Below are 21,254 nucleotides of genomic sequence, written 5' to 3' on the forward strand. Positions count from 1 at the left end.
AGTGCACTCATTAATGTAGAAAGTGGAGCACGAAAATTTAACATGATTCAAGAAGTCTTCCTGGAACACGAAGCTTACTTCATTTTAAGCATCCCCTTAAGCACAACATTACCAGCTGATAGATTGGTATGGACAGCAAGTGCTAATGGGAAATTCAGTGTGAAGAGTGCATACCACCTAGCTAGAAATGGGGGCAGGAGCAGTGATGGTGAAAGCTCGGACACTTTAGGCATGCACAGGTTTTGGCAAAGGCTATGGAAAGCTAAAGTCCCAAACAAGGTGAGAAATTTTGGCTAGAGAGCTTCTTAAAACATTCTGCCAACAAAAATGAACCTTTTCCATATGAAGGTCATTGATAACTCGACCTGTGAATAATGCGGTTTGTGCACAGAAACTGCTGTACATGTCCTTTGTCACTGCACAAAGGCAAAGGTAGTTTGGTCCCATTGCAATCTGAGCAGTATGGTAGAAGGCCAAGGGGATTTTATGGACATTCTGTGGCAGTGCATGATGAACCAAGGTAATGCCTCAAGCTTAATGGACATGATTCTAATGATTGCATGGAGTATATGGCGAAACAGAAATGAGGTGAGGTTTGGAGGGAGGAATATATCAGCTGTTGAAATTTATGGGATGGAAAACAGACTATTGCAAGAATATACAGCAGCCCAGGGGACCCCACACCAACCACAAAATACATAACTAGCTTAACATCGATGGGTTCCTCCTCCAAATGGGTGGTATAAGGTGAATGCAGACGGAGCTGTCTTTTCGAAACACAAATGGATCAGAATTGGTGTGATAGCAAGAAACAACCAAGACAAGGTAGTTGTTGCTATGAGAAAAAAGTTGGAGCTTCCATTCGGACCATTGGAAATTGAAGCAAAAGCAATGGAGACTGCTACCATTTTCACTAAGGACATCGGCATCTAGCAGGTGGTTTTTGAAAGTGACAGCTTAATAGTATGCTCAACTATACAGGGGGACTCAGAAGCCTCCCTAGCTATTGCCAACATCATTGCTGGTATAATACACCACATGCAGATGCTACGCCAGTTTGAAATTCGCCATACTCAAAGGGAAGGAAACAAGGCAGCACATGGACCAGCTAAGTATGCACAATTTATTGATGATTTTGTAACATGGGTGGAGGAAACTCCACCCATTATAAATTCTGAAATTTCATCATATGTAAACCAGATTCTTACATAGTTGAATGAATGGATGCCCTGATTCCATATCAAAAAAAAAATAATAATTAAAAAAAGAAAGAAAGAAAGATGAATGCTGATCTTTTATGATTTGACACGTGGGGAATGATATAGCTAACATTATCCGTATCGTAGTTGGCGTTACATTTTTTATTCTGTATATATTATTACTACTGCTTTGGTCATATCACACCATACCAAACCATGGATACAAAAGCTTTTTGAAGCAAAAGTTTGTGCAATTTTTTCCAATCGGAACACAACATAGGTGCATTTACTAGCTTTCAAAAAAAGAGAGAAGGATTTTCAAACGTCAACATCAACAGATTAAAGACATTGCCTTGTTGGCAAGGGAGTTGGACTTAATTCCAAGATTCATGGTCACGGCTTGTGCCACGTGATCCTCATGCACAGTCTTTTAGTATATGAAATGAAATATATAATGGTGTATTTTTCATAAAGATTAGTAATTTATTATTTTAAAATTGGTGTGTTAGTTAGATTTTATAATCAATCTAGAACATTGCTTGTCCAACATTGATTTCGTGAGAGAGACTTGAGCTCTAATTATGAGATTTTGTTGAATTGCCTCAATGATTCTCTGGGTTTGTTATTATCACTAATCTAATTAATTTTTTTATTATAGCATCGAGATCTTTACCAAAATATGGGTCAAAAAGAATTTGTTTTTAATGCAGAGTGCAAATGTAGGACATAATAAAGTAGTAGTACTAATTAGAAGTAGAATTATGTTTCTAAATAGTCACACTTTCTACTTTGGTTCATTTAAACACTTTTTTTAGATAAAAATCTACTTAATTTCCCTATTTTAGTAATATCTAGTTTTTTTTTTGTTGAGAAACTTAGTATTATGTAGTTAATTTAAGTAGTATAAGGCAAAAGTGTGAAATGTAGAAAGTTACTTAATATAATATGCCATTATTCATAACTTTCATCACTTCTGTTTTTGGCGAAGCTGGTCTTCATTAAAATAACATTAAGCATAATATAGTTTAGGCTAAGAAATAGACCAATCCATCATAATTAACTAAAATGAGTTGTGTGCAACCAAACTACACCTTCAAAAAATTTAGTGAATATGCAATATACTTACTCTTAATTTGCGCCCGCCAACCCAAATATGCAAAAGAATATGCTATATACTTCTTTCACTATAAAACTATAAAAGTGTACAAAGTATAAACATAGCATTCCAACGCTAAGCATTTTTTATTTTTTATTTTATTTTTGAGAGAACCCAAATCTTAGCATTTAATAGCCTAGAGAAGACCCATGTTCTAGTACCACATAGTATTTTGTTTCATTTCTAAGGAAAGGGTTAAATTTATAGTTAAAATTTATATTTTGAGCTCTTATTTTATTACTCTATTGAGTTTAAAAATAAGTTGAGCATAACTATTTTTACAAAAACAAAACTTTCAAAAGTTTTTTTTTTTTTTGAGAACTAGTTATACTTTAATAAAATAAGCTAAATAAAAAAATAAAAAAAAGTCTTTGACAAACCAACTCTTAAAGCATTTCCTTCTCAAAAAAAAAAAAAAAACCTCTTAAAGTATTTAAGAGTTAATTATATTAGTAAATATTTTATAGATCAAAGTTGAAAATTTCGGTATTTTTTTTTAATAATTCAATAATTATAAGTTTATAACTAAATAAATTGAAAAAAGAGCCTTGACAAACCAACTCTAAGGTATTTAGGAGTAAATTATAAAATTTCACTCTTTTTTTATAATTCAAAAATTATAATGGAAAGCATAGAATAAAGGTGCTAATTGAATTACAATCGTGGAATAGAATTTTGAATAATGTAACACACACACATATATCATATCATATCATATACTATATAATAAAAGTTGGGTTTAAAAGTGTGGTTGCGCCAAGTGGTTTCACCAAATTGTAGAAATTTTTTTAGATTTTAAAAATATTTATAATTTTTCTTCTCCTACAATTTCTAAGTTGATAACAATTTTAATTTGATTATAATCCAAATTCTTCATTTGATCCACTTAATCCTTATTTTTTTAAGTGTAGTATATTATAATCCAAATTCTTCATCTAATCCATTTAATCCTTATTTTTTAAGTGTAGTGTATTATAAAAAAAAAACAGTTTTAATAAAACATGCAACTTACATTCAAAAATAAGTGTTTTAACAAAACATGCAACCTACATTCAACAAAATGTAAAATTAAAAAAAAAAAAAAAATTTAGTTGCTTTTCTTCTTTGAGAAGTAAATTTAGTTGGTTGGTGCCATACAACTACAACCTACAATTGTGTCTATCTAAACATTATCAACAAAGCCTAAAATAATAGGATAGAAAGGAAAAAAAAAAAAAAAAGAATCCAAAGCATAAAATATTAAAATGTGTAGTTGTGTACGTAGAAGTATAGCTAATCCCATGATTTAAAAAAAAAAAAAACCACTTTCATTGGGAGGATATACACACAGAGAGGAATTGATAATAAATTTGTTATCTACTTATTTCAAATATATTTTGTTTTAATTTATTTACTTTTTGGATAAATATCAAATTTTTGGATAACAAAAAAAAAAAAAATACTTAATAACTTTAAGAACTTGATCTTTACAGTATATTAGGAAAAAAAATTGTAAAGTTAACAACTTGATTTTTATGGTATTTGATTTTTATTTTTAATTTTTGTTTTTTGCTTATAACTTATTCACAACTCAAATTTATTGTTTTAAATAGAAACAATTTCTTAATTTTTTTTTGGTTGAAGTTTAACATGGTTGAAATTTTTTTTGTTGGATAAATATAAGGATGATTATGGATAATAGTTTTATCATACCATGACTCTTATCTTTAGGTTTTCAGGTCACTATAAATAATAAGGTCAGATTCATGATTTATTTCATTAATATTTTGAACGTACAAGTATCTATCATTTTTTAGAGTTATTTGTTATTTGTTTTTCTTTCAAATTCAGTCCCTCTTTGCTTCAAAAAATAACCTCCCAATTTTGTTGTTTATTTATTTATTATTATTCATGTTTTTTTTTTTTTCAGGGAACTTTATTATTATTAATGTTGTTTTTTATTATTTTTGTAGGGAGTTTCATTGAGGCTCCGAAGCACTTGATCAAAATTTTTTCTCAAAAAATATTTCTTGAAATTTATATTTACACATTTTGTTTTGATAGGGTGAAATTTGGTGCCCCCCTCACTTTCAAAGATAAAAATTCAATTCTTACATAAGTTTATCTACTTTTATTTTTTAATGTTTAGTAATATGGGTTGTTCATAATACTTAACTTACCGCTTAAATATGCTTTCAATTATTATTTTTTAATTATTGAATTCAAGGTTTTTTATCTAAATATGCACTTGAGTTTTAATTATGCAAACTCCCTCTATATTTTTAAGTCATCTCTTTTTATATTAGTTGCATAATTATCTACCATATTCCATTTAATTTATTTTAGACTTATATATGATTTTTTTATTATAAAAACTTAAATCTTTCACACTATACATTCATTATATAATTTAAAGAAAATATTACTTCATTTAAAAAGAGAGAGTTAAAGATTACTTTGTTTTTATTATCTATTTAATTTTAACTGATATACAAATTATTATTATTTATTTTAATTAATTTACACATAATTCTTGATTAAATTGTGTATCCTTCAAGCATAATACTAATATATATATATATATATATATATATTCATTTAAGTTCCTAAAAATTAAATATTTCCATACCCATAATAAAGCAAAAGGGAAGTACTTTATTTTAATTTTTACCGTTAATTTGTTCTTATTCGTTTTCGTTAAAGGCACACGTAAATAAAAGCCTGTGCGCTTAGCTGCTTTCTGACACGTCCAAATAAATAAATAAATAAAGCCTGAAAAAAAAAATTATAAAAAGCAAAAAAAAAAAAAAAAAAAAGAGCTTCTGGAGCTCTGATAACAGAGTGAACTCAACGATATCTCCACCAACAGTCACCAAAAAAAAAAAAAAAACCTTTTTCTGGGAGCTCGAGAGTTTTAATTAATTTTTTTAGTTTTTTCAAACTGAGTCTCTCCGATTCCTACTCAGTAATGACGAGTTTGACTCTGAGTCCACTGTTCCGAGTTCCGATTTTCATTATATCACCGCCGTTGGATCCTCCTCCGTTTACGGCCACAAGTTGTTTCAGCTCCTAGTAGTGTTGTTGTTGCCTTTTTTCAACTCAAAAAGTTTGTTCATGCTCATTTGGTTCTTCACAGTTTGATCTCGCCGTTGATTCCCATCGAATCTCACAGATCTGAACGCTTAATCAACGGCGTCGGTGATGATGTCGGTGCTCGCTGTTTCCATCACTACCGGTACTTCTTTGTTTGCGTACTTTAAATTTTCAATTCCGTTTCGTTGTTTTCTTAGCGGCTCCGTTTTTCTCTGCTGAGAAAATGTGCGAAACGAAAATTTTGTACCTATATATATATGCTTAAGCTTAGCGAAACCGAGTGTGTGTGTGTGAGAGAGAGAGAGACTCAGTCTAATTAGGCTAAATAATTTGGATTAGGTTTAGTGGAGCTGTGGTTTTGTAATTTCAGGCTCCAAATTATATAGTTTACTTGCTACTAAAAAGTATTCATTGTTTTCTAATTGGAAAATGAAAATACAAACATGGAAAAAAAGAAAAGAAAAAGAAGCGAAATCGACGCATAAATTTTACTACTTTATTGATTTTTCACTGGAAATGAAGAGAACTTGCTTGAATTGGTTGGCTATGGTTGTAAGTGTTGTGGCTTTGTTGAGTTGTGTAATTTATGTAACAATTAATTGTACAATTCTTATTGTTTAGTTGTGTAAAAAAGCGAGAAATTGAAACTAATATTAAAAAAAAAGTAATTATTAAATATTTAGTTCTTGCTAGTCATAAGCCAATGAGTTGAATTAGGCTTGGTTGGATAGTTACATTGTTTTATGTCTCCTAGTATTGTAAAGTATCTAATAACTTATGGTATTTGAAATTCTTTTATTCTGTGAAAGTAAAAAAAAAAAAAAAAAATTCCTTTTGTGTTAGTGTAATATTTAGCAACCAAATGAAACAATGGGCTTGTTATAAGATCTTTTTTTTTTTTTTTTTGGTTGTGTGTGTGAAATTTTCACAAGATGTTGGACTTTTTGTGTGTGCATGTGTTTTAAATGAAATTCGCACAAGATGTTGAAGTTTGGTGTGCACACTTGTGTGCGTGTTCTTTGTAGGATTTTGGGAGCAAACGTATATGAGCATTCTGATACGCGCTTAATTTGTTGCATAAGATAGCACTGGTTGTGTGAATTATTAAAATTTTCTGGAATAAAGAGCTTATGTTACAACGATAGCTGCTATGGCTTCCATTTTCTCAGTAGCTTGAATGTTGATATTGAACAAATGTTGCAGGAGGATTCGACAAACCTCGACGGTTGTTGCTGAAATGGTTTCTTTTTGTATTTTATGTGATATCCATCGTCTATGCTGATGTACCCAGGAGTCTATTGGAAGCCCCTTCAGTATATCCAACTAGACCACCTTTGGCTGCACCTGCTATTCCCGATCTGCCTCTGCCATCTGACCTTCCTCCATCCCATAAACCTCAACATAAGCATTTTTCTCCACATGGTGCACCCACAATTGCTTTATCACCAGCCCATACTCCTATTTATGGCCCACTGGTAACTTCTACTCACCCCCCTACAAGTTCACATCTGTCAAAACCATTAATGAAGAGTAATAGTTTAGCACCGCCTATTGCTGGTTTTGAGAATATTTCCCCAACAGAGGCTGGTGCTGGTGCTGGTGCTGGTGCGGTTCCTTCTGGTTTGCCTCAGCCACCATTATCTCCTCATGCATCCAGTAAGTTATATTCTCAATCGATATATATATATATATATATATATATATATATATATATATATATATATATATATATATATATAATCTTGCTCTTCTTTGATTTATCTATCAGATGTTGAGCAACTCTTCCATGGAAAAAGTGGGATGTTCCTATAATGTATTAAATTTTCTTCTTAATATATAATTTTTAATTGTTTCCCCCTTACTTTACCAAGTTTATGGTGGCACATTGATGATCTGCTTGGCTTCATAATTGAGTCATATTTAAAGTTTCCTGGTTCTGCTCGTATCAAGCTTGTAGTTAGCATGGTCCTTACTTTGATTAACATATATGCTTATTTTTATTCTGCCAGACTGTTGCAAACCAGGCATGGTATTGAAGCGAGGGACTCGGGGTTGCCACTGTGTGTATCCTATACAGCTAGACCTTCTTCTTTTAAATGTCTCCCAAAATCCTAGTGGGAATGTGTTTCTAAATGAACTAGCTTTGCAACTTGGATTGGAAGTTTCTCAAATAGAGCTGATCAGCTTTAATGTACTCAGCTTATCAAGGTTGAATATTTCAATGGATATAGTTCCACTCAAGGGAATCAGTTTCTCTGCAAGTGAGGCATATGCAATAAACTCTTCGCTTGTCATGCATAAGGTTCATGTAGACCCTGCATTAGTGGGTGATTATAAACTTCTCAATTTGACCTGGTTTCAGCCTCCACCGCCTGCTCCAGGTAATTCTTGCAAGGCATATAATGCTTTAAGGATTTTTTGAACCAATGTATTCTTGCCTCCACTGAGCATTTAGTATATCAACAGTGACAGGATCATTGCTTACGCTCATGGCTCCTGATTGCTGTTACTGTTTGAGAATTTGGTTCTGAACTTAGTACTTTTTTATTTGTACCACTCAGAAAAATTAGAGAGAGAGAGAGAGAGAGAGAGAGAGACATATATATAAAAATGGTGATGACTGGTTTGGTGGCTAAACTTTATTAAAAATTAGGATTTTGTCCATGTAATGTCTTGTCTTTCCACTTCTTCCAAATCCAAACTTCACACAGCTGCTGATTTTTAGATATATATATATATATATATATATATATATATATATATTTTTTTTTTTTTCCTTTCATATAACATAAATGCAATATATATGTGTGTGTGTGCGCGCGCATATGTACAAATTAATTCTTCTGGTTTTCCCCAAAAATGAGTTAATAACAATCAGTTGCTCAAATTGGTAAGCCAAGAATAACTTTTTTATGTTTTGTCTTGGAGCCTTGGAGGTTGAATCTGAAGAAAATTGTTAAAATATTGATTTTGAAAATTAATCCTTTTTTTTTGATAGGTAATAACAGCTTTATTGATAAAAAAGCACAATGAATTTACGATAGTAAACTCACTGCACTGAAAAGAGTACAAATTAATCCTGACTTCGTCTTGCTATGTTTATAATTAGTTTTGACTTCCTTGGTATGTCTCATTTACACAATTAAATAACTTCTTTGGCTCTAATATTATGTTTGATGACTGGTCTATAGAATGTAACCCTGTTCTATGAATATTGACATTGTTTTGCATGTGATATGCAGCTCCTCTAGTCGCTATGTCACCTGTGGAAGCCCCACGTAAGTTACCAACTGCTAAACCACTCAGTACTTCAAACGGAGGGAGGCATTCAAATTTGATCATTATTATTGTTATCGGCACTGGTATACTGTTCATAGCCATTATATCTGTGCTTGTACTTTGTTTATGCACAAACTGCTCAGGGAAGACTAAAGCATCTCCTGTAGAAACTGGTATTTATCTCGAATCTTATGTCATACATCTCACACTGTCTTTATGGTTTACTTCTCTTCTAATAATCGTAACAGTAACTCTGTAACAACTTCCTAGTGGTAGGATGTGTAAACCCTCATGTAGATCAGCTTCTGAAAATGCCTTAAAAGTTTGCATTGCTGAAGGCATGCTTGCTTTTGATTCCTGTTTGCAGAAAAATGTTTGTGCTACTTGGTTTGCCAAAGGTTGGCTCATTGTTTTAAGTTTTAACCCTTAGAAAAATTAACAGTATGTTCTCCTAAGTCCTAACCCTGTGGTCTTGGGTTTGAGCCCCACAGTGGGCAATTGATTATGACAATTTTTTACTTATTACTTAGAAAGCAAATTAACAGTATGTTACATTGTTATGTCAGCATAGCTTTAACAAATTTCAGCTTAGTTTGTTCAAGATTTGATTAGTAAAGATGGCTTTAAGGAATATAACGTCATTGGACATGTCAGACTAAAACAACTTAGTAGCTGAAGAATAGACTTAGAAGCTCTGTGATAAATGATGGAAGCCTGAAACACCAATACATTTACTTGAAGTGGATTTGGTTTTAATTGATACTGCATGACTATTTTGGGTTAAGTTTTTCATGAAACCTTTTGTTCATCTCTTCTTTTCAATCAGTGGTTTTTTCTTTTCTTCTCCCTCAGAAAAGCCAAGGACGTTGAATACAGCACCTACAGTAGGATCTCTTCCCCACCCAACCAGCACTCGATTTATAGCTTATGAAGAACTCAAGGAAGCTACAAACAACTTTGAATCTGCAAGCTTACTTGGAGAAGGTGGGTTTGGTAGAGTTTTCAAGGGTGTCTTAAGTGATGGTACAGCTGTAGCAATTAAAAGGCTTACTAGTGGAGGGCAACAGGGGGATAAAGAGTTTCTAGTAGAGGTTGAGATGCTTAGCAGGCTGCATCACCGTAATCTTGTCAAACTTGTGGGTTACTATAGCAATCGCGACTCTTCACAAAACCTACTTTGCTATGAGCTTGTCCCAAATGGAAGCTTGGAGGCCTGGCTCCATGGTAATTTTTTTTCCTGAGTCACAGATTCTACTGGCATTTTGAGTTTGATATTTCTCTTTCTACTGGAGTTTCTTTGAGTGGAAAACATAGAAGCAATTCCATTTGTAAAGTAGTTCTTGTATACAGTTGACATTGACTCTGTTTTAACTCAGGTCCACTAGGAGTAAATTGTCCTTTGGATTGGGACACTAGAATGAAGATCGCACTTGATGCTGCAAGAGGACTTGCCTACCTGCATGAGGACTCACAGCCCTGTGTTATTCACAGAGATTTCAAGGCATCCAATATATTGCTTGAGAACAACTTTCATGCTAAAGTTGCTGATTTTGGGCTCGCCAAACAGGCACCTGAAGGCAGAGCAAATTACTTGTCTACTCGAGTGATGGGCACATTTGGGTTAGATTCATTCTCTCCCATCCTTAACCTTGTTATTGCATAATTTAAATTGGTATTAAGATGGAGGCAAATTAATTTACAGGTATGTAGCTCCAGAGTATGCTATGACAGGACATCTACTCGTTAAAAGTGATGTCTACAGCTATGGGGTTGTACTACTTGAATTGCTGACAGGAAGGAAGCCTGTGGATATGTCACAGCCATCTGGACAGGAAAATCTCGTCACTTGGGTTAGTCTTATTTTTAAAGCAATCCTTTCTTCTTCTTTTTAAACTTCATTTTTTAATAATCATTGTTTGTGGTTCCTTATTTTTTGCATTAGGCCTTTTATGATCTGAAATTTGTTATAGAATTATAATTCTGGAAAGAAATCAAGACTAGTGAGTTGTATTGCTTGCAGGCCAGACCAATTCTTAGAGACAAGGATCGGCTGGAAGAGCTTGCTGATCTAAGTCTTGGAGGAAAGTATCCAAAGGAAGATTTTTTACGGGTTTGCACGATTGCCGCAGCTTGTGTTGCTCCTGAGGCAAGCCAACGGCCTACAATGGGTGAAGTGGTGCAGTCACTTAAAATGGTGCAGCGCGTCACAGAATATCAAGATTCCACATTAACTTCTTCCAACAACCGGCCCAACCTGAGGCAGTCATCTACTACCTTTGAGTCCGATGGAACATCATCAATTTTCTCTTCTGGCCCTTACTCTGGTCTAAGCACCTTTGACAATGACAACATCTCAAGGACAGCATTTTTCTCTGAAGATCTTCATGAAGGACGATGAAGACCTTAAAGGTAAGTTAGCCAGAAGTCTTCATTCAGTGTATAGTTTTTGACTGCCAAAAATCAACGATGTGAAGAGTGTTCCTGTTGGAGGTGGACATAAGGAACAAGATTTTTTTTTATGAGAATGGCATAGATTTTGTAATTGTGATTGGTGGGGGCTGGGAATGATAGGTGCTTTTGTGTTGTCCCTGGTGGAGAACCATTGTTCAGTTTTCCCCTAGGCAGTGTTTCTCCTCTTGGATAAATTTTGTAAATATGCCTTGTAGTTTGTTTCATCAGATTGGCTTTAAAGGGTCTTTTAATTTAATTCCTTTTTTTAAATTTTATTTTATTTTTATCGATATACATTCTGAATCTGATGTGATATGCTTTTACTTTTCAGAGGTTTTGGTTCTTTATTTTTACCATGATGTTTATTCTGGAGAAAGAGAAATTGCAGTCGATCAACTTCTTTTATTTCAGAATCTTATTTTCTTATGTGTACGGGCTTGGATATATTGGTATAAATTGTCAGTGTATTATTTTGGCTACTAAGAGATATATATTTCTATTTAACACGTATATACTTGAGTTTACAGCATGATATAGTATTAATGAATTGTCAGTTTATTATTTTAGTAAGAGATATATATCTCTCTTTAACACGTATATACTTGAGTTTACAGCATGATATAGTGTTAACGGTAACAAAATCAGTAACTTATTTTACCTGGTCAAGCCTGGTTGTCTCTGTCTTGCCCTTTGTTCCCTATATATGGTACATACTTTTCACAATCCTAACCTACTGAGGTGACGCTATGGTCCAAATGCTCAAGAAACTAACCTAAAGGGCAAAACTAAATGTCTCTAAATCGATTCATACGAAACTGGTATAACCTACAATCCTATTTTCAGTAAAGTTTGTATGACAATCCTAATTCCATGCATAACGATCCTCCTTCTAAAACCCCAAGTCCCACCCATCATTTGCTCCATTCCTTAGAGTATCCTCTTTGCTTTCCTCCAAAAGAACATTATTTGCTCCATTCCTTTAAGTATCCTCCTTTGTCTCTCCTCTTTGCTTTCCTCCAAGAGAAAGGACAATGGAAGTCATCAACCACATTCTCCTCTTCATCTCCCTTTCTTCCCTTCTCCTCTCAGCTAATGCCGTTTGCATACCTCGCAAGCACAGCGACTTTGCTGTCTCCACCAATCAATCCTCGTTGGGTGTCTCCGGTTCAGTCGAAGCTAGATTGCCTCATGCAGATGTTTCAGCTGTGTTGGGTGTCTCCGGTTCAGTTGAAGCTAAATTGCCCCATGCAGATGTCTCAGCTGAAGTTAAATTGCCTCATGCAGATGTCTCAGCTGCAGCGGGTGTCTCTGGTGCAGTTGAAGCTAAAGTGTCCGGTTCATTCTCCCCCATTTTGCACACTCCACCAACTGCAAATGTTAATCCTGCTGTCCACAAAGTTTGTGGCATAACTAAAGACCCTGTCGTTTGTGCCACCACCATCATTCCATTCCTTAGTGGAGAGTTTGACCCAGCTTCCATCCTCGTGTCCGAGATTCAAGCAGCTATAAGCTTCACCAATAAGACCCTTGCTAAGGCAAACGAACTTGCTACGCACCATTCCACATCCAACTTCGAGTCCCAGTGCATAGAACAATGCCAAGAAAACTACGACAGTGCCCTTAACAATTTTCAAAATGCCTTGGTCGCCATTAAAGCACATGATGCTGGCCGTTTAAATAGTGTGCTTAGTGCTGCTATTACTGATGCTGACACTTGTAATGATGGTTTTAGCGATGCTGGGATACCCGGGTCACTTTTGGGTGAGGCCAATGCCTACATTCAGTTGTTGGGTGCCATTTGCTTGGACATATCTACGTTGGTCCATTAAGCCAATTCATCAGGAGATCGTGTTGTTCTATTGCTGGTCATTCATTATTTATGGCTTGTGTTTTTTCTTATCATTGCAGTGCTACCTAAGAAGGAGAATTATATTGATAAATGAATACTTTAATATAATCTTCATATTGATAGTACTACTTTAAGGTTGTTGTAGACTTGTAGTGTTGCTTGGTTTCTTTGACGGTAATCAAAATCTATGTTCGTGGAATTGCACATGTTTGCTTAGCTGCATTATAGCAAAGATTAAACGAAGGCCTACTGGCCTAGCACGCCTAAGCTACGAGATGGAGTAATCATTAGTTATATCATCGCCGTAAACACTATTTTTAGTTTTATATTTTAAAATCTAATCCATCCATATTGAATATGTGAAGATCTCCCCTTTCAAAAGTGGTTTTTTCATACTTACTCAATTAAAAAAAGAAGAAGTGGTTTTTCATAATTAACACTACAATTTTTTAATTGGGTGCAATATGAAAAAGAAAAGGAAAAATTCAGATCTTTTGAAAATGCTAATCTGTTGTATAAAGTTATAAACCTATGTGTGTCTTGTGTCGTCTTAAAAGACGGAAAGATACATTTTAAAGCTCTTCAAGCATATTTAGCAAAAATAAAATGATATGGGCTAGTTTCAATGTTACATTGTACTAGAGTCAACACAATACTGGCATATGTTCAATTTTTGTCACATGTTTGCATCGTGTTGGCTCTAGTGCACTAGAGATAACCCTTACCCAAAATAGAAATGGATAAACAGTTAATGGTTAAAGTTGAAATTTCGAAGTTTACCATAAAACTCTTTAGTGAACTTTTTCACCCTGGAATAAAATTAATAAATTGACATAAATATTCTTACTTATTTTTTCAAAAATGACATTTAATGACCCCATTCTAAGAGAGAGCGCATTAACGGATAATAATATTTTTTTTTTGGAGAAACACACACACACACACACACATATATATATATATATATAGGGAAAATAATAATATTGTTAATAATTAAAACATTAGCCATTAATTGAATTAATTGGGATAAAGTATGAAAATACATAATATTTCTACTTTGTCCTCTTTTATTATTTCTCACATCCAATTAATTTAAAAGCTCTTTAGCAATTGCCTATCAAATGATTATTACTTTTAACAATTTAGAAACACTTCAGCAATGTAATTTGTGAAATGATAAACAAGTTTAGTTGTAGGCTAATGACTACAACTCTATTCAATATTTTTTTATTGGATATAAATTTTGGGACAAAATTTAGCTACAAAATTGGTTATAGTCTTAAGCTACAACCTTACTCAATATGTTTTTATTGAAAGTGAATTTTGACAAATCCACAGTTGGATTACACCTTCTACTTATATCTTCCATTGTAAAATTTCTAGAAAATTAAAGATCAATAGTTATGTCATTAATAAATTGTTTAAATTGCAAGTTTTTGTAGTTTAAAATTATGTATAAAATATAAGCTTATAGATAGTACAGTAAATAATATCTGATTGACACAAAATTTGACATATATTATGAGCGTAAAGAACAAACAATTCAGCAGTTGAATTTTCAAAATATGTAGATTTATTTATTTTATTGAGTAAAAAGCCTTAGACTACAACTAATTTTGTAGCTAAGTTTTGTCCTAAATTTTGACAAATTCACAATTGGATTATGTTTTCTTCTTATTTCAAAAGATTAAAGATTAATAACTATATTATCAATTGAAAATTTAAATTTCAAGTTTTTATAGTCTAAAATAATGTATATAAAATAAGTTTATAAATCAATTAGAAAATAACATTCGATTGACACAGAATTTGATATGCATGTTAAGAACATAAAGAACATGCAATCAAATTTGATATGCATATTAAGAACATAAAGAACATGAAATCCAATAGTTAGATTTTCAAAATATGTAGTGATGTTAATTTTTTAAATATGAAATTTAGCCATTGGCTACAACCAAGTTTGTAATCAAATTCCATCATTTGTGAAACACACTAAACATTAAAGCTCCTCAACGAACAGAATTTCTCTCCAAAAATAGTTTGAAGAGAAAAAAACTCTTCAAACTTCTCATGTAACTTTTATGCAATCCAACGGTTATATTTTCTAAATTTAAACTCAATATAAAGATATAAGAGGAGTTTGAAGGGTTTCTCTCCAAACTAATTTGAAGAGAAACTTTGTTCCTTTTTGTTGGGGAATGATTTTCGTTGTGTAGCCACGTGTTGTTTGCGGAGAGGTGACCTAGCTAGACACAGATTTGTATGGGGAGTCGCGTCTAGAACTCGACATTGGGCCAAGTATTCAAATGGGTTTCGGCATATTTTTAGACCTACAAAATGGGTAAAGCCCAAAGTCTAAGAATCATAATAATGGTTGAATAAATAAATAATATGTGTTTGATATAATAGCTTTGATTAATAGTTGTAATAGTAGTTGAAATAAAGTAATATGTATTCAAAGGTGAAGTAATCACGTATTCAATAATATAAATTTAGAGATATGGAAACGTGGTGACTTATCTTTGTATGGTTTGTAGCTATAGTTGTATAGCATTAGTGAGTTGATAGTATTCCAACAGAATGACTCCAGCGGTGGAGAGACAGTATGCTCTGATAACTTCAAGAATGAAGGCGAAAAATGGGTGCAACTGGAGGGAGAGAATGTCCAGCTATGTGTAAAGGCTGATTTAGTTTGTCCCCTTTATTAAGAACTTAAATGAATTTCCCCTTAATAATGCTCTTTTAGTTATTGTAAAGTTATAAATAGCATTGCTTCCCATGAAAAAAGGGCTTTTGTAAGATAGGTTTTTGCCTTCTAGGAGAAGGGCTTTTGTAAGACAAGTTTGTGCCTTCCATGTTAGGACATATGTGATTCAATGTTAGGAGCATATGTCACTATTTTATGTATTTGACTAATCCTTTGACAAAATGCACTTTACTTGTATTTAGGTAGATTTAGGATGTGTTTAATACTTCAAGAAACCTTGTTTCAAGTCCAAGTATTGAAGCCATGCAAGTCTATCCAAAATTCAAGTGTTAAAAGTGCTGTTAATTAAAACTCGACAGCTAGCATCTATCGAGACTTGAAGAGCTGTTCCAACCCGTGGCTCAACAGCAGCTCGACAGATAGGGTATCTGTCGAGGTTTATGAAATTCAGATTTTCTGGTCTGTTTTTCATCCAATCCGTGATTATATGTTTGAGCTTTCTTTTCTCACAACCCTAGATATATAAAAGGATTATTTTAAGGGCCAAAAAAGGTTACACAGCCAATAGTACAATTGCACAAGAGAAAATTGTGACCGGAGACCTAGTTTGCCCTAATTCATCTTTCTTGTGAAGAAGCTGCTGTGTTTGTGTATCGTAGGGTTTTGTAACCAAGGAGCTTCTCAATCTTCATCGTGTGATGAACTGAAGAACTTTGTAGCCAACAATCCTTCTCTAGTTGGTGATTGAAGTCGCATACTGGGATTCGCGCAATTGGTTAGTCACATACTGGGAGCCGTGCATTGAAAGGAGAGATTGTCACTACAGAACAAGTCCAATTGGGTATTGGGGTAAGGGTTCAATTGTAGGTTGGTACAAGGCACTGGAATTCCTTTACTCGTAACCGCTTGTTTTGATAATAGTGGATTCTCGGGAGTGGTGACCTTAAAATCACCCGGTGGGGTTTTTGCCGTGTTGGTTTTCCCCATTCGTAAACAAATCACTGTGTAAATTTATTTTCCACTGCATACTTTAGTTAATTGGTGATTTGTTTGTGCTACCATGTGTTTGCATGTTAAGTTGATTAATTAATAAACTTGGCTAATTAATTGATTAATTTATCACAAGGGGTCAATACATTCTTGGCCTATTAAGTGGTATCAAAGCAAGCATACTCTGATTAGAGATTAATCTTTGTTGTGAGATCCATTGACCCCTATTTGTCATGGATAGAGGACAGTCTCTTATTGTACCTTCTTTATTTGATGGAACTAACTATGAATACTAGAAAGTACGCATGAGAGCTTTCTTGTAGTCTCTAGATGAGAAGGTGTGGCAAGTTGTGGAGATAGGCTAGACCAAGCCAAAGGAAGCGTCCGCCGACTGGGATGATGCAAAGATCAAGACGGCTAACTTCAACAGCAGAGCATTGAATACCTTATTCAATGCAGTCACTAATGAGGAGTTCAAGAAAATATCCTCCACCAAAACTACTAAGGAAGTATGGATCATCCTCTAGACAACCTATGAGGGAACCAAGGCTGTTAAGCATTCGAAGTTTCAGAGGCTCACTACAAGCTTCGAAGAAATTAAGATGGAGGCGGATGAGTCATTTGATGAGTTCTATGCAAGGCTCAAGGACATAGTGAACTCAACATTTAATCTTGGAGAAACCATTTTAGAACCCAAGATTGTGAGAAAGACGCTCAGATCTCTACCAGAGAGATTCAATGCCAAGATCACTGTCATTGAGAAATCAAGGGACATTGACAAAATTCCTTTGACAGAGTTGGTTAGAAATCTGCAGACCTATGAGTTAGGTTTGACAATGATCGGGAAATCAAGCAAGAGTAAGAGCATGACACCAAAGGCCAAGAGCAGTGACACTGATAAGTCTTCTGATGATGAAGATTCTAAAATGAAGTCCTACATCACCTGGCAATTCAAGAAGTTCATGAAGAATGCCAATACAAAGAGCTTCGACAAGGACCATAAGCAATCCAGTTCTTCTTAGTTCAAGAGCCAAGACAAAAGGAAGAAGGATGCAAGGGATGACAGTTAGTACACTGTTTCCTCAAGACCCAAGTGCTTTAGGTGTCAAAGGTTCGGACACATGAAACAGGAATGCCCTACTTATCTCAAGTTTATTGGAAAAGCAAGGCACTTACTGCTATATTAAGCAACACCGAACCTGAGGATGATTCCAAAAATGAGAATGACGGAATCCTAAATGCCTTCACATCCATTGTCAATCCTACTGAAGGGATTGTGGAAGATGTGGATGAAGAAGAGAACTTGGTGGAGTCAAAATATGAGAAGATGGATGAGTAAGATGACATCCACATTGCCTATGCAAAGTTATACAAGGTCTCAGATAAACATGAGAAGTTTTTATCTGAGACCTTGTATAGGTTGGCCACCAAGAAGCTTAGTGACGTGGAGCTTGAATGTGAAGAACTCTCCACAAAGTTTGATGAATCCAATCAGACTATAAGAGCATTGAGGTTTGAGAACAACTTCCTAGCTGCGAAGACCAAGAAGCTTAAGGCAGAACTATTCCAAGTCAGAGCTTAGCTGGAGAGGACTTCAAGCGCTAAGCTCGATGAGATGCTCAGTCTTCAGAAATATGCTTCTGATCGAACCAATTTAGGGTATGATCTCTCTTCTTCTAATATTGCTTCTACTAATACTACTATTTTTGGTCCTCCTAGTAATAATGTTGATATTGAGAACACTAATGTCAAAACTGATATAGCTAGTGAGAATATAGACAATGGTAAATTTATCTTAGGAGCACCCCCTAAGCAGAATAAGAAAGAAGTTAAAAACCCTAGGGCTAAAAAGGCTAACTCTCAAAAGCCTAAACAGAAGAAACAGCATCTCTGTCATCATTGTGGAGCAGCCGGTCATACTCGACCTAATTTCTAGAAGTGGTTAGTCACTTAAGAGAGCAACGACATGATCGCATTAGGAAAGCAGAATCAGTTTCCATCCTCTCTTGCACCTCTTGGAGATCTTCTCAAAGCCCTCATGTTCCTTTCAAACATGAAAGATTTCAATTCTTCCCCCTTGCCGCTGGTTCAAGGATTTGCTCAAAGGAAAGGTTCTTTCAAGGTGTGAAAGGAAAAGGGGTCTAAGTGATTTTATCACTTCTTTTCTATCTCCCTCTCTGTTTTTGATTGCATTACTTATGTGTTTTTGCTTTTTTATTTTGAGTCAGTCTAGTTTTATGCATTGCTTTGCTTTGTTTAGCATGTTTTTGTTGTTTATTTTCAGTTTGTTTTATTTTGCTTTTCATAAAAATAAAATAAAAAAATTGAAGAAGTTGAAAAATACAAAAGCAGTGGGTGTTTGTGTACATTGGTGCTTGTGCACCCTGGATGGCCATTGAAACAAAGTCTTCTAAACTTTATATCCCTTGTAGCTTAGATGAGCATCTCTATGCACAACTAAGCAAGTAAGCTTTGTGGCTCGTGTTTGTGATGAGTAAGATTAAGTAATCTCTTGTACTTGTACTTAACACTCGTATCACTCCTTTAGACGGGAAGAACTAAAAAATTCTAAGAGAAATGCATAAATAACCATCTCACCACTATTGCCCGCCAATCATGAAATGACATCTGTATGCTTCAGCATAGCAAAAGTGCAATGTCAAATGCTTAAAATAATTGGGTATTTCTTTTCTATCTCTTATATGCCCATGCATGGTATGCTTAAAAGAAAAATATGCAAAAAAAAAGCAAAAAAATCAAAATGCTTTACATATGATTGCAAGCGTGTATTCTAGGAAATGTGGGAGTTTTAGGATGTATCTCAAAGGTGATAATCCCCATCAAACAGTTATGATCGTGTGTAAGTCAATTTGATTTACTCATATCTAAAATTTTTATAACATAGAGACACTTATGTAATCTTGCGATATTTTTCACACACAACACGCAATATTCTTTGCTACTTTTGATACATGTGCAGGTACAATGTGATTTGGCCATCACAAAATTTACATGTGTTAATGTATGCTCACTGTCTTAACTTATTTTGAAATATAAATTGGTTAATCTTGTTTAGTGTTTGTGTGTGTTTTGGGATCTATGTGCTTAACATTTTTGTTGAGAGATGTTTTTGAGAGATTAAAATGATGTTTGGATCCTTGGTTGAGTTGCATGCTTGATTGCATACATATCTGTGTTTTTCCCCTCTTTGAAAAACTGTTTTTAAGTAATCTCGACAGCTCCTCGTCACCTCTTGACACCTAGCTTATCTATCAAGCTCTTTAGTTGTTTGTTATCGCAATCCCGATACTTTTCGATAGCTAGGTCGATTAATCGAGAATATTTTTGTCCCTTCGATAGCTCTTCGACAGATCCTCGATCCATCGAGCTTCTTTTGCCTTGGACACCTTCGCGATAGCTGCTTCTATCAACCTCCTTAAAGCTCGATAGATCCTCGACACCTCTCGATCTATTGAGAATTATTGAGGTGTTATATAGGGAGTGCTTGTGATCTCAGCTCATTCTGTTCGATCTCTCTCGATTGCTCTCAACCGTTTCACCTTCCAAACACACTTTTCTCTCTCTAAACCTCTTCCTCAAGGATTCTTCGACCTTAATCAAGTTTTTCTTCACTTGGTAAGTGTCTAAATCCTTCTTTTTCCTGCATTTCATCTTTTATGACCTAACTTTTGGGGTTTGATGAAAAATATGGGGTTTTCCAAATCAAAGAGGTTTTTGCCAAATTTTTGGGATAGGTTTTGTAGTTTTGATCTTAAAACTTCATGCATTGCATCTCATTTGCATTTTACCTATATTGTCATGCATTTTAGATGTGTGCTATATATGTTATCTGATTCTGTGCTGGTAGGATTGGATTGGGCTGAGCCCATGATGCAATTAACTTTGCATATCACATGTTCATGCATTCCCATGCATACGTTCTTTCTATTCTATATATCTTGATATATTTCAACTGTTTGGGACTTTTCTGATTGTCTCTTTCTCTTTCTCTCTCTTCTGTTTGCGTTAGTATGCTTCTATGGTACCCAAACGTAAATCTGTTCCGTCTCGAAACCCTTTTCATTCCGGGGCATCATTTTCTTCCGATCCTACTCCCTCACACATCCAGTTCCGTGATGAGAAGGCCAAATCAGACTTCTTTGAGAACTTTTCCAAATGAAGCATTCATTCGGAACACCAAGTCATTTTGTCGGACTTCTTCGACACTGACCTTCCCACTGTCATCCACAGTAGGGAATGGGAGTCATTGTGTGGTGTCCGTCACATGTCCCTCCGTGCTAATCCAGGAGTTTTACTCCAACATGCATGTATTCGATTATTTAGTACCTCAGTTTTCCACTCGCGTTCGAGCTACGCGCATCGTGGTAACCCTAGATATTGTATTCAACGTGCTCCATGTTCCTAGGGTAGTGCATCTTGACTACCCTGGGTGTGATAGTCTTAAGACCGCATCTAAAGACAAGCTTATCTCTGCTTTCTGTGAGCGCCTTTCTGATTGGGGTGAGCATCAGTTCACTTGCTGTTTTA

General features: G+C 34.5%; 1 protein-coding gene across 2 annotated transcripts; it reads left to right on the plus strand.

Annotated features, from left to right (window-relative positions):
* Positions 1 to 5,158: 5,158 nt before the first annotated feature.
* LOC142613509 (receptor-like serine/threonine-protein kinase ALE2) lies at positions 5,159 to 11,508 on the plus strand. 2 transcript variants are annotated; one of them, XM_075785883.1, is made up of 8 exons: positions 5,159 to 5,569; positions 6,631 to 7,083; positions 7,437 to 7,808; positions 8,670 to 8,879; positions 9,559 to 9,930; positions 10,083 to 10,326; positions 10,409 to 10,556; positions 10,727 to 11,508. In XM_075785883.1, exons 1-8 carry the CDS (start codon positions 5,536 to 5,538, stop codon positions 11,102 to 11,104), a joined length of 2,211 nt encoding a protein of 736 aa, XP_075641998.1. In that variant the 5' UTR covers positions 5,159 to 5,535; the 3' UTR covers positions 11,105 to 11,508. The 2 variants fall into 2 exon arrangements, with proteins under 2 accessions (XP_075641998.1, XP_075641999.1); XM_075785884.1 differs by having other exon boundaries at positions 5,384 to 5,569; positions 8,670 to 8,705.
* The last annotated feature ends 9,746 nt before the right edge of the window (positions 11,509 to 21,254 follow it).

This window comes from Castanea sativa, chromosome 10, assembly GCF_040712315.1.
Source record: "Castanea sativa cultivar Marrone di Chiusa Pesio chromosome 10, ASM4071231v1".
Lineage (NCBI taxonomy): Eukaryota > Viridiplantae > Streptophyta > Magnoliopsida > Fagales > Fagaceae > Castanea > Castanea sativa.